Here is a 13,212-nt window from a genome sequence, read left to right as displayed (position 1 = left end):
CTCATACCTGTGGTCCCAGCTACTCAGGAGGGTGAAGTGGGAGGATCACTTGATCCTGGGAGGTGGAGGTTGAAGTGAGCCGAGATCGCACACACTGTACTCCAGCCTAGGTGACAGAGTGAGCGCCCCATCTCAAAAAAAAAAAAAAAAAAAAAAAAGTCACAGAGGTTCTCATCACTTTGGAAAAAACTTAAGTATTGTTATAAAGTTAAGAGAAAAAAGGATATTAAACTGTAATCACCTCACTATGTTTAACCACCTTCCCCCTCAAACTTCCCAAAAAACTATGCTTAAAAAATGACTAGAAATAGCTAGGTGCGGTGGCTTGTGCCTGTAATCCCAGCATTTCGGGAGGCTGAGGCCGGTGGATCATTTGAGGTCAGGAGTTCGAGACCAGCCTGGCCAACATGGTGAAACCTTGTCTCTACTAAAAATACAAAAATTTGCTGAGTGTAGTGGCACGGACCTGTAATCCCAACTACTTGGGAGGCTGAGGTACGAGAATTGCTTGAACCTGGGAGGTGGAGGTTGCAGTGAGGCTAGATCACGCCACTGCACTCCAGCCTGGGCAACAGAGCAAGACTGTCTCAAAAAAAAACAAAAACCTCAATAAAAAATGACCAGAAATAAATATACAAAAATGTTAAAAGTGATTATCTTTGGGTCAGTCTTGGGATTATAGGAGTTTTATCTACCTTTTTGTATATTCAAAATTTCTATAATTAGATATTTATTATAAAATTTCTTCCTTTACAAGATATTGCAAAAATAGTACATAGAATCCTTTGAATCCTTCTCTTATCTTCCCCTGGAGTAGGACATCTTTATAAGTACAGTCAACCAGGAAATTGACATAGTGTTAACACTGTTAGACTATACACCTTGTTTCACAGTTTTACCTGTACTGTGTGTGGTTCTGTGCAGTTTGATCCCGTGTGTAAGTCTGTAACCACTACTATGATCAGAACACAGAACTGTCCTGTCCCACTGCTATGCAGGGGTGGCCCTGTGCTGCCCCCTTGCAGCCATACCTGCCCCTAACACTCTGCCTGTCAACTGGTGACCTGTCTTCATCTCTGCAGCTTTGTAATTTCCAGGATGTTAGATAAATGGAATCATACAGTATGTGATCTTTTGAAATTAGCTTTTTCCACTTACCATAGTGTTCTTAGGAGCCATCTAAGCCAATACAAGCTGCACGTATCAGTGGCTCATTCCTTTTTATTACTAAGTAGTACTCCACTGAACATTTACCTGTTTAAGGACATTTGAGGTTTTTCCAATTCTTGCCGTGTGAATAAAACAGCTGTGAATATTCATGTACAGGTTTTTGTGTGGCCATAATTTTTCATTTCTCTGGTATAAAAACCCAAGAATATAGTTACTGGGTCATGTGGTAAATCTATGTTTAGTTTCTTTTGTTTTGAGACGGAGTCTCACTCTGTCGCTGGGCTGGAGTGCAACGGCGTGATTTCGGCTCACTGCAACCTTCACGTTCTGGGTTTAAGCATTTCTCCTGCCTCAGCCTCCCGAGTAGCTGGGACTACAGGCGTGCCCCACCACGCCCAGCTAATTTTTGTATTTTTAGTAGAGATGGGGTTTCACCATGTTGGCCAGGATGGTCTCCATGTCTTGACCTCGTGATCTGCCTGCCTCGGCCTCCCAAAGTGCTGGGATTACAGGCATAAGCCACTGTGCCCAGCCTATGTTTAGTTTTATAAGGAACTACTGTAAACTCTTTCCATGGTGGCTGTGTCATTTTACATTCCGTGAGCAGTGTGTGAGATCTATTTTTTCCATATCTTTGCCAGCACCACTGTTAAAAGAAAAATTTTGGCCAGACACAGTGGCTCATGCCTGTAATCCCAGCACTTTGGGAGGGTGAGGTGGGCAGATTGCTTGAGCCCAGGAGTTTGAGATCAGCTTGGGCAACATGGCAAAACCCTATCTCTATAAAAAATACAAAAATTAGCCAACCGTGATGGCATGTGCCTGTACTCCCAGCTACTCAGTAGGGTGAGGTGGGAGGGTAGACTGAGCCTGGGAGGTCGATGCAGTTAAGCCGTGATTGCGCCACTGCACTCCAGCCTGGGTGACAGAATGAGATTCTGTTTTGAAAAAAAAAAAAAGAAAAAATTTTAGACAAATTAAATTTAACAGAGTTTTAAAGAACAGTTTGCAGATTGGTCTGCCCCTGAACTGGAAGAGGTTTAGAGAGACTCTGGTGCTGTTGTATGGTCAAGGAAGATTTATGAACAGAAAAAGGAAAGTGACGTGTAGAAAACGGAAGTGAGGTACAGAAATGGCCGAATGGACTATACCTGGGCATTGGTCCTCTTTGAATGTGGTTTGAGCAGTTGGTTGCCTTTGATTGGCTGAAACCCGGTGATTGGCATAAGAGTGGGTTATAGTCTTTTTACATATTTAGTTAGGTTATAGTTTACTATATGCAGAGAGACGTTTAGGCTGAACTTAAATATGTAAGGAGGCATCTTTAGGCTACCGTTTTTTCTTTTTCTTTTTCTTTTCTTTTCTTTTTTTTTTTTTTTTTGAGACAGAGTCTTGATCTGTTGTTGCCAGGCTGGAGTGCAGTGGTGTGATCTTGGCTCCCTGCAATCTCCGCCTCCCAGGTTCAAGCAGTTCTCCGCTTCAGCCTCCCAAGTAGCTGGGACTGCAGGCACACACCCCCATGCCTGTCTCATTTTTGTATTTTTAGTAGACAGGGTTTCACCATGTTGGCCAGGATGGTCTCCATCTCTTGACCTCGTGATCTGCCCGCCTTGGCCTCCCAAAGTGCTGGGATTACAGGTGTAGGCTAAACTTAATTTAACAATTTTCCCCTTTGGTCAACCTGTCAAGATTAAGAGGTTGACCAAAACCTTAGGCATTGATGTCACTTTGTCACCATTGTAAATGTGTTTATTTGGTCTCAGATCTCCCTGGGAAGAGATTGAGATTGGCTCAATCTCTTGAGCCAAGAGATTGAGACAGTGAGTTTTGTCAGGTGAGAACAAGGACTTTAAGTTATTTTTTTATATGGGTTAGAGTAGCGGGGACCTCTTTGTGTTGGGATTTTTTGTTTTTATTAATAGGAGAAAAAAACGTCTGTTTTAGCATCTATCTTATGCCTTAATAAACAAAAGACAAAGGGTAGATATAGATAAAAAAATTTAATAGTACCTTTGTTAATCCACAATCAGTCAGAAACAAAACATTGGTTCACCCCTCTTGACCTACATCATAGGTTAAAGAAAACATTGCCAAGAGGCCTTCACCCTTCTAGATAGATATCGTTTGTTAGGATCCAGATCCCCATAGGTGGGGAAAGAATGCTTTTTGGGTTGCGCCATTTCTTTTAAAGCTGCATTTTAAGACTCCCTCCTACCCCTCCCTTCACTCTCTCTCCTTGGACAATTTTATTACGTGTTAGGATAAAAGAGTTGCTACTTCATAGGTGACAGAGTCACAAGAGAGTAACAGTTTATGTCATGGTCTCCGTGGGCCAACCTTGGTTCTGAACCTTCTGCTTGATCTTCACTCGGTCACGTAATGCGGTGTGGCTGACAGCTGGGAGGGTGCTTTGCAGTGGGGCAAGGAGCTATGGGAAGCACAGGGTGCTGAGACAGCTCCTCGATGGCATCGTAGGGCCTGTCGCCAACCTCGTGACTTTCTGTTATGTACTGTGCATTTTCAAGAAGGGTGTACTTGGTTTCTGTTGCATATTGGGACAAGGTGTTTTCTTCAGAAGTATGCATTGGATTTTATAATATTGGTCACTGAATAGTCTTGTTCTATTTATTCTAATTTTTTAGGATAGTCATTCTTATTTAGAATAATGTTTAAAATAATAACTTATTAAGAATACACCTAATGTATTCTAAAGTTTTTACTGACATAGTCTGGTAGAAGATACTTAAGGCTTTGCTTAATATTTAATGACTGTTTAAAAAGATATCTTCATGCTGATGTTAAAGTAATTAATGCCAAACGCTGTTTGCACATCTCTCCTTTGAAGGCCGTGCTGGACGAGTGTCTAGAGGGTACTGTTACCGGCTGGTACACAAGGATTTCTGGGACAACTCCATCCCTGATCATGTTGTTCCTGAGATGTTGGTAATTCACTTTGGTCATTGTCAAAGTTTATTTATTTATTTATTTATTTATTTATTTATTTATGAGACAGAGTCTTGCACTGTCACCTGGGCTGGAGTGCAGTGGCATGATCTTGGCTCACTGCAGTCTGCCTTCCGGGTTCACGTGATTCTCCTGCCTCAGCCTCCCAAGTAGCTGGGATTACAGGCACACACCACCACGCCCAGCTAATTTTTTGTATTTATAGTAGAGACGGGGTTTCACTATGTTGGCCAGACTGATCTCGAACTCCTGACCTCGTGATCCGCCTGCCTTGGCCTCCCAAAGTTAATTTTTTATAGATAGTTTTGCCAAATAGTCTAAGTAATATAATTTCTAGTGTCATCTAATTTTGATTCCAGAAAAATCCTTGTCTTGCCACACTCCCCCTCACTCACAATCCGGGCTCACTATTGATTATGCGTCAGGCTACTGTCTAGGGTGTTACCCACATTTGACAGTTTTAATGAGAGGATGTTTTCTGGTATCTGTGGGCTCTATAATAGAATTGTCTTTAAATGCTGCTGTTTTCTATGTCCCTTTATAATGAGTAATTGTGGGATCAGCTTTTTTTCCTTCCTCTTTTCTGTGTCTCTCCCCTCCCTTTGTCCTCCTTCTCTTTTTTCTTCTTTCCCTCTCTCTGCTTTCTTGCTCTCCCACTTTTCAGTCCCTCTTTTCCTTCCCTTTTTTCTTCCTTCTCTCTCCCCATCTTTTTATTTCTCCATCTCTTTCTCTCCTATTCTTTCACCTTCTCTCTCCCTTCTCTTCTCTCCCTCCCTCAGTCCTCTCCATTTTTCTTTCTTCTCTCCTCTCCTTCTCTCCTCCTCTTTCCCTCTGAAGCACTGGTTATGTGAATTGGCTAACTGATTTAGTTATGTTATTATTTCTAATCTCAGGCTTGGTTCTTTTCAGCGTTGTCCATTAGGAAGCACGATCTTGAAAGTGAAATTACTCGACATGGGTGAGCCGAGAGCTCTGCTGGCCACTGCCCTTTCCCCGCCTGGTCTGAGTGACATTGAGCGCACCATCCTTCTACTAAAGGAGGTAGGACTGCCTGATGGTTAGTACTGTTGGCATCTGTAGAGCTGTGTTCTACTGTGGCTCCCTCAGTCTACACCTCACTTTCCCACTAACTCTGTTCCTCCTGCCTCACTTTCCCGCTAACTCTGTTCCTCAGCCTCCTTCTGGCTTTCTTCATCCATTCCTGGAAACCCTGCTCTTCCTACTTGGGATTCTTTGACTGCACACCTGACTCATACTCTGCTCTTTGAACTTGTAACCGAGGCCTTCGTACAAGCTGTATCCTAGTGTACATACTGTGCTGGGGCTGTGGATGTTCTGCTTCTGACCTTCGAAGTTGAGGATGCCTCTGGTGTTTTACCTTCTTTATTATGATTGATTGATTGATTAACTGGGTCTTGCTCTGTTGCCTAGGCTGGAGTGCAGTGATGCAATCATGGCTTACTGAAGCCTCAAACTCTGGGCTCAAGTGACCCTCCCACTATGGCCTCCCAAGTAGCTGAGACTGAGGTGTGAGCCACCACACTTGGCTGCCTTTAAATATGATACCTCCTTGGGTTTCTAGGAAATACACTGTGTCAAGTTAAGGAAGTTTTTCCCCATGCATAGTTCAGTAAGGTTTTGTTGACGGTGACAGTTGGGAGATCCTTCACTTAGTATTGTGCATGCCGTATTTGTTCAAGAGTGAGGTGAGTAGACTTCTGTGAAAGACCTTTAGTGTTACCTCCCAGGATCATACTTAAAAAAAAAAAAAGTAAAATGTGTTCTAAGTTTCAAGGGAAAATTAAAAAAGTTTTTTTTGGTAGCATATCAACCTTTCATAAATTGACTTAGAACATTATTCACCAAAATTTGGTCTTCGTTTCCTGTTTTGGACTCTCTACCTTAAGGGGAAAAAGTGTAAATCAGTGCTTGCTAATAACACTAATTTTATTTTATAAAGGTTGGAGCACTTGCAGTGAGTGGGCAGAGAGAAGATGAAAACCCCCATGATGGTGAATTGACCTTTTTAGGAAGAGTTTTAGCCCAACTTCCTGTAAATCAGCAACTTGGTAAACTCATAGTCCTTGGACATGTATTTGGATGTCTAGATGAGTGTCTTATTATAGGTAAGTGTGAGAACAAATAATGGGAAGTTTATGTAACACCACTCTCACAATCTTACATTCTTTTTGTTTATTTTTTATGGTTAGCGGCAGCTCTTTCTTTGAAGAATTTTTTTGCAATGCCTTTCCGGCAGCATCTCGATGGATATAGGTACTGAACATTCATATTTTAAAGTGTCACTGTATTTTAATGGTATTGAATGACGCTGTTATCTGTTTATAGGAACAAAGTGAATTTCTCTGGCAGTAGCAAGAGTGACTGTATTGCACTTGTTGAGGCATTTAAAGTAAGTTTTCTGTTGTGTAAACCATGAAAGCAGCTACCACAGGTTGTTAGTACATTTTCGTACCACAAACGTATGAGGTAGAGAGAGACAATGTTTTATCTCGTGAAAGTATTATCAGGGTTATTGGTGTCCAATGTTAAATTAACTGTGCTGGAAGAAGTGAGTGAGATGGAAGTCCAATTTTATGAAATTGATTGAAAAAATTAAATTTGTAAATTTTTATGTTGTAAATTTTCAGGTTTGTTGAAATTGTACTTAAAAAAAATTCAGTGAGCCAACACATTATTTTGAAACTTTGGATCCTTTATTTTCAGACATGGAAGGCTTGCAGACAGAGAGGGGAGCTGCGGTACCCGAAGGTTGGTGAGCCCTTTCCTGCTGCTTTCTAGATGGCTGGGAGTGATGAGAGAAGGACTCTTGTCTTGGCACAGTCATAGCACGTGAATCACGATGGTGCCGCCTGCGGCTGGAGTCGAGGTCACTGTCAGTGCTTGCACGGCTGTCCTAAGAGTGGCAGGCCATAATCTCCGCAGACTGGTCCCTTTGCTTCCATCGCTTCTCAGGAGGCCGCTTGCTCTCAGGCCTGTGCTGGAGCTGTGCTGCTTGTTTCATGGCTCCACATTGTACTGATCTTGCCATGGTGTCTGCAGCCTCTTTGGCTGTATTTCATAGCTGTGGGTACTGGGTTGGACATGTCAGTTCAAAATTGAGAGCCATGTTTCTGCTGTTTCTGTTTTCAGCTCTTTTAGATAACAGGCTTAAGAGAAATGTAATCTGTTACCCTCCATTTTAGTCTTTTTTTTGGTCAGGCTTTGCTGTTCTTCTAAACTTATTTGGTTCAACAGACTGTTTACAGGTCTGCTGTTTCTGTGTGGAGATTTGCTGTGCTTAGATATATCTCTACCAATACATATATGAGTTAGCTGTTTAAAGTCTTTTTTTTTTTTTTTTTTTTTTTTTTTTTTTTTTTTGAGGCGGAGTCTCAGTCTGTTGCCCAGGCTGGAGTGTAGTGGCGCGATCTTGGCTCACTGCAAGCTCTGCCTCCTGGGCTAACGCCATTCTCCTGCCTCGGCCTCTCGAGCAGCTGGGACCACAGGTGCCCACCACCATGCCCAGCTACTTTTTTTGTATTTTTTAGTAGAGACGGGGTTTCACTGTGTTAGCTAGGATGGTCTTGATCTCGTGACCTCGTGATCTGCCCGCCTTGGCCTCCCAAAGTGCTGGGATTACAGGCGTGAGCTACCGCGCCTGGCTTAAAGTCTTTTAAAGGCTCAGCTATATTATTTTTCTTGTTGGTATATAATTTGTCAGACATCTTTTTTCAAGATAATCAAGTTATGTCTACCTTTAATTTTTGAGACAGGTGAACTCAGAAGAGTTTCTGTATTGTGTTTATGGTTGAGTATTATGCTCTCTGGCTTCAATGTAAAATTGGATGTACCTGGAGAGGGAGTGCCACGGTCAACTTGAGTAGCTCAGTAATTTACATTTATCATTAAATTTTTGGATGAAATATGTATTAAAGTAGCTAAATTCAGCTCTAATTTATTACCTTAATATCGAGTATTCTGCTTTTATATATTTAAAGGATGAACTTAATTGGGGACGGTTAAATTACATTCAAATCAAGAGAATTAGAGAGGTAAGTTAAGTTTTTTGACCAAATGGATGCAAATAAAGTTGACTTATGAAATATTTATTAAGTAACAACAATATTTATTAAGTACTTGGGTAGTAATGAGTATTCCAAGAAGTGTGTTTCCTGCCTGTTTCCAACTTTAGTAGGAGTGTCTCTTGTGTTTTCACCTTTCAGTAGAACTACTTGGGTTTCTAATAAATACTCCTTTTCAAGTTAAGGAGTATATTTTCTCTATATATAGTTTAATGAGGAATGGTTGTGTAATCTTGTTGTATGTCTTTTCAGTATATGTCGGGATAAACAGATTGGGTGTGGTGGCTCACACCTGTAGACCCAGCTTCTGGGGAAGCTGAGGTGAGAGATTTGCATGAGCCTGGGAGGCAGAGGCTTTAGTGAGCTGTGATCGCACCAATATATTCTAGCCTGGGTGGCAGAGTGAGAGCCTGTCTTGAAAAACAAAAAGATAAACATATGGTGTTTTAATTTTTAACCTACTAATACAATCTTGCATTGCTTAATGAGAGGAATACATTCTGAGAAATGAGTAATTACATGGTTTTATCCTTGTGCAAACAGCATAGAACATACTTACATAGACCTAGATGGTATGGCCCACTGCACGCCTAGGCTGTATAGCATAGCCTATGGCTTCTAGGCTGCAAACCTGTAAAGCATGTGACTGTATTGAACACTGTAGGCAATTACAACAAAATGGTAAGTATTTCTGTACCTAAACATAACTAAACATAGAAAAGGTGCAGTAAAAATATGGTTATAAAACAGGGTTTGCCAACACCTGGGCCATATTCTCCTTTTGAGAATATGACTAATGCCAGATCTCAGGTGGAACAGTTTCATCCTGAAACCATCCCCACCTACTCTGGCCTGTGGGAAAATTGTCTTTCATGAAACTGGTCCCTGGTTCTAAAAACATTAGGGATCACTGGTATAAAAGATAAAAATGGCATACCAATATAGGGAGCTTACCGTGAATGGAGCTTTCAGGACTGGAAGTGGCTCTGGGTGAGTCAGTGCGTGAGCAGTGAGGCAATGTGAAGGCCCAGGACACCACTGCACATGACTGTAGACTATAAACACTGCAGACTTGGGCTATACTAAGTTCATAAAAATTTTTAAAAAATTAATTGTAGCTTAATATAACTTTTTTAACTTGATAAACTTTTTAATTAAAAAAATTTTTTGGCTCTTATATTAACACTTAGCTTAAAACACATTGTACAGCTATGCAAAAATATTTTCATTCTTTATATCCTTATTCTATAAGTTTTTATCTATTTCCTTATTTATTTGGTTTTTGAGATAGGATCTCACTCTGTTGCCCAGGCTGGAGTGCAATGGCATGATCACAGCTCATAGAAGCCTTGACTTCCTGGGCTCAAGCAATTCTCCTGCCTCAGCCTCTGCAGTAGCTGGAACTACAGGCATATGTCACCACTCCTAATTTGTTTTTTCTTTCTTTTTTTTTTTGAGATTGAGTCTTGCCCTGGTACCCAGGGTGGAGTGCAATGGCACAGTCTCGGCTCACTGTAACCTCCGCCTCCTGGGTTCAAACAATTCTCCTGCCTCAGCCTCCCGAGTAGCTGGAATTACAGGTGTGCATCACCACGCTCGGCTACTTTTTTGTATTTTTAGTAGAGACGGGGTTTCACCTTGTTGGCCAGGCTGGTCTTGAACTCCTGACCTTGTGATCCGCCTGCCTTGGCCTCCCAAAGTGTTGTGATTACAGGTGTGAGCCACCTGCCTGGCGTAATTTTTTTTATTCTTTTATTTTTTTGTAGAGACAGGGTCTCACTTTGTAGCCCAGACTGGTTTTATCTATTTTAAAAAATAATTTTTATTTGTTAAACTTTTTTGTTAAAAACTAAGACACACATACACATTAGCTTAGGCGTACACAGAGTCAGGATCATCAATATCACTGTCTTCCACCTCCACATCTTGTCCACTGGAAAGTCATCAGGGGCAGTAACACATGGAGCTATCATCTCTTACAGTATAACAGTGCCTTCTCCTGGATGCCTCCTGAAGGACCTGCCTGAGACTGTTTTACAATTAACTGTTTGTTTGTTTCCTGTTTTTTTTGGCTGCTTCTTTCAAGATGTGAAGTTAATTTTTTAAAAAAGTAAATAGGAGTATATACTCTGAAATAATGATGGTATAGTATGATAATTCCATAAGCCAGTAACATAGTTATTTATTATCAATATCAAGTACAATCGTCCCTTGGTGTATACACAGGAGGGTTGGTTTCAGGACCCCTGTATACCAAAATTCATGAATGCTCATGTCTTACAGTTGGCCCTGTGGAACCCATGTGAATAGTTGGCCTTCCATACACTCGGGCCTGCATCCCTTGAATACTGTATTTTTGATCCACATTTGGTTGAGAAAAACCTGCGTATAAGTGGGCCCTCGCTGTTCAACCCTGTGTTGTTCAGGGGTGAGCTGAAATGTACTGTATGTGTTGTATGTGCTAGACTTTCATATGATTGGCAGCACAGTAGGTTTGTGTACACCGGCATCACCACAGACACGTGAGTAAATGTGTTGCACTACAACAGCTATGATGTGATCAGGCAACAGGAATTTTCTAGCTCTGTTACAGTCTTATGGGTCCACAGTTCTATACGTGTCCATGGTTAACTGTGACACTGCTATGTGGTGCATGACTTATACATGAATACATGATGGATTTCCCACTGTTGACCCAACCACGTGTTCTTAGAATAAACTCTGCTTGTTTGTAATGTTTTCTTCCAAAACATTGCTCGGTTCTGATGGCCAATATTTTCTCTAGAATTTTTGCCTCTATATTTATAAGTGAAATTGGCCTCTGGTTTACGTGTGTGTGTGTGCATGTGTGTGCACACTCATGCATGCACAATACTATGAGATGTTGTTATTGATACCACCCTAGTAGGATGAACATCTTTCTGTGCCCAGGAACCATTTTAATCAACAGTTTAATAACTAGAAATGTATTTCTTACATATTTGATAGAACACATTCAAAAACACCTTTGGGATTAGTGCCTTTTTGAGGGATCAATTTTTAAAAAAATTTCAATATCCCTGGTAGTTATTGATCCATTCTGGATTCTAATTCTTCTGGAGTCATTTTTGATGAGTTACATTTTTTCATTCAGGTACCCATTTAATCCAGATCATGAAGTTTATTGATGTATACTTACACGTAATTTTCTTAATTTCAAATTCATGTCAAATGGTAACACCTTTCTTGTTCTTATTATTGTGTATTTGTGTACTCTCATTGTTTCTTGATTATATTTGTATATTCAGGGAGTCCCCAAGACCATCCTCAGGTTCACTGATTGGCTGGAAGGACTCACAGAAGTAGAAAAGCTGTTATGCTTATGCTTATGATTTATTTTAGCCAAAGGATATGGATTAAAATCAGCAAAGGTTAAAAAAAAAAAAAAAAAAAGTGCATGGGAGGAGCCCTGGAGAGACCAGGTGCAGGCTACCAGGTGTGCTTTCCCAGTAGAGTCTTATGGACAGTGATTAATTCTCTCAGCGACAGTATGTGATGACAGGCATGAAGTATTGCAACCAGGAAGCTCACCTGAGGCTTGGTGTCCTGGGTTTTTATTGAGCACTGGTTATGTAGGCCTAGAGTACCCATGTGACTGACTTTAGTTACTCAGTCTTCAGTCCCTCCAGAGGAAACTGTTACCCTCATGGCCCAAGGCCCCACCATAAATCACATTCTAGCGTAAACTATTTTGTGTGGCCCAAGGCCCCAGGTAAGCATACACACTCTTATCAGGGAGGATAAGAGTCCCTGGAGGCTTGGCAATGACCGTTCAGGAGCTGGGCCAGGACCAAGCCTTTCTCTGGAATGTGCATGGTCTGGACAGCCAGGCCTGCTGGATTACTCCTTTACCGCAGAGTCCGCAAGATGTTTCCTTTGTGTTATTGTATGTTCAGAGAGCTTACTCTTAGTTTCATTTGTCAGTTTTCTTGTGTATGTTTTTTGGGAGGGAAGGAATAGGTGGGGGATTCTAAATCATTGCTTTTTGTTTTTTTTTTTCTGTTAATTAAGTTCTCCTGTGACTTTTAGTTTACTTCAGTCTTTCTGAAATTAGTATTTATTATTAATAATATTATTTTCAGTCTTTCTAATTAAAAGCATTTAAAGCTATGAATTTTATTATGAGCAGCTTTAGCCACCACATCCCATTGATTTTTGACATTCCTGTCTATAATTTCTTTCAGTATTGGTTTCTTCTCTGACTAAAGAGTTTATTTTTATTTTTTAGAGACAAGGTCTTTGTCTCCCAGACTGGAGTGCAGTGGCATGACCATAGCTCACTGCAGCCTCAAACTCCTGTGCTCAAGCAATCCTCCTGCCTCAGTCTCCCAAAGCTCTGAGAGGTGTGAACCACCATGCCCAGCCCTGAAATGTTTTTAAATATCTTTTTTGTTGTTAATTTCTGATTTTATTGCATTTTAGTATAGAGAGTGGCATAGTCTTGGATTTTAATTAGTTCAGTTACATGTGATTACAGTCACATGAAAGAGTTCCATCCCTCAGGGGCACAGAGGCGAGCATCTGAGTGTGCTCTCCCTTGCTTCCCATGTCCCAGGCTTTTCCTGCCTCCACAGAGATAGTGGCTGCTGAGATTTTCTGTCCTTTCAATTCTTTTTAGTTGTTTTTTTTCCCCAGTTATGTTCACACTTGTGACGTATTCTTTTTGTAATTGAGATAATTTTGTGGTGACTTAATTTATGATCAGTTCATAGGTATTTGGAGTTGTGTATTTTCACATGTGTACATTAAAGTTTGACATTTTGTGTGAAACAGTTTTTATTACAACTGGATATTGATTTTATTTTCCTGTTTGGAGGGACTATTTGGCCATAGGTCACTTACTTTGTTTTTAATCACAAAAGCAGTACCTGTTCGTGGCAGAGGCTGGGACTTGTTTCAAGGACCTAAAGCAAGGCCGTGGTCAAGGCTCTCTGCTATTCTGACCTCTGGGTGGGCA

The 13,212-nt window shown here is 40.9% G+C and overlaps 1 protein-coding gene across 5 annotated transcripts in view; it reads left to right on the top strand.

Moving 5' to 3' along the window:
• Positions 1-13,212, top strand: part of TDRD9 (tudor domain containing 9) — a 129,994-nt gene that overhangs the window by 76,518 nt on the left and 40,264 nt on the right. For all 5 annotated transcript variants that reach the window (XM_055288002.2, XM_055288001.2, XM_063643825.1 and 2 more), the window contains 7 exons: positions 4,016-4,113; positions 5,044-5,175; positions 6,095-6,260; positions 6,345-6,408; positions 6,481-6,544; positions 6,859-6,903; positions 8,133-8,186. In XM_055288002.2, coding sequence (XP_055143977.1) covers positions 4,016-4,113; positions 5,044-5,175; positions 6,095-6,260; positions 6,345-6,408; positions 6,481-6,544; positions 6,859-6,903; positions 8,133-8,186 — 623 coding nt within the window. The remainder of the gene's footprint in view (positions 1-4,015; positions 4,114-5,043; positions 5,176-6,094; positions 6,261-6,344; positions 6,409-6,480; positions 6,545-6,858; positions 6,904-8,132; positions 8,187-13,212) is intronic.

Source organism: Symphalangus syndactylus, chromosome 8 (assembly GCF_028878055.3).
Source record: "Symphalangus syndactylus isolate Jambi chromosome 8, NHGRI_mSymSyn1-v2.1_pri, whole genome shotgun sequence".
Lineage (NCBI taxonomy): Eukaryota > Metazoa > Chordata > Mammalia > Primates > Hylobatidae > Symphalangus > Symphalangus syndactylus.
This window is presented reverse-complemented; position numbering and strand designations above follow the sequence as displayed.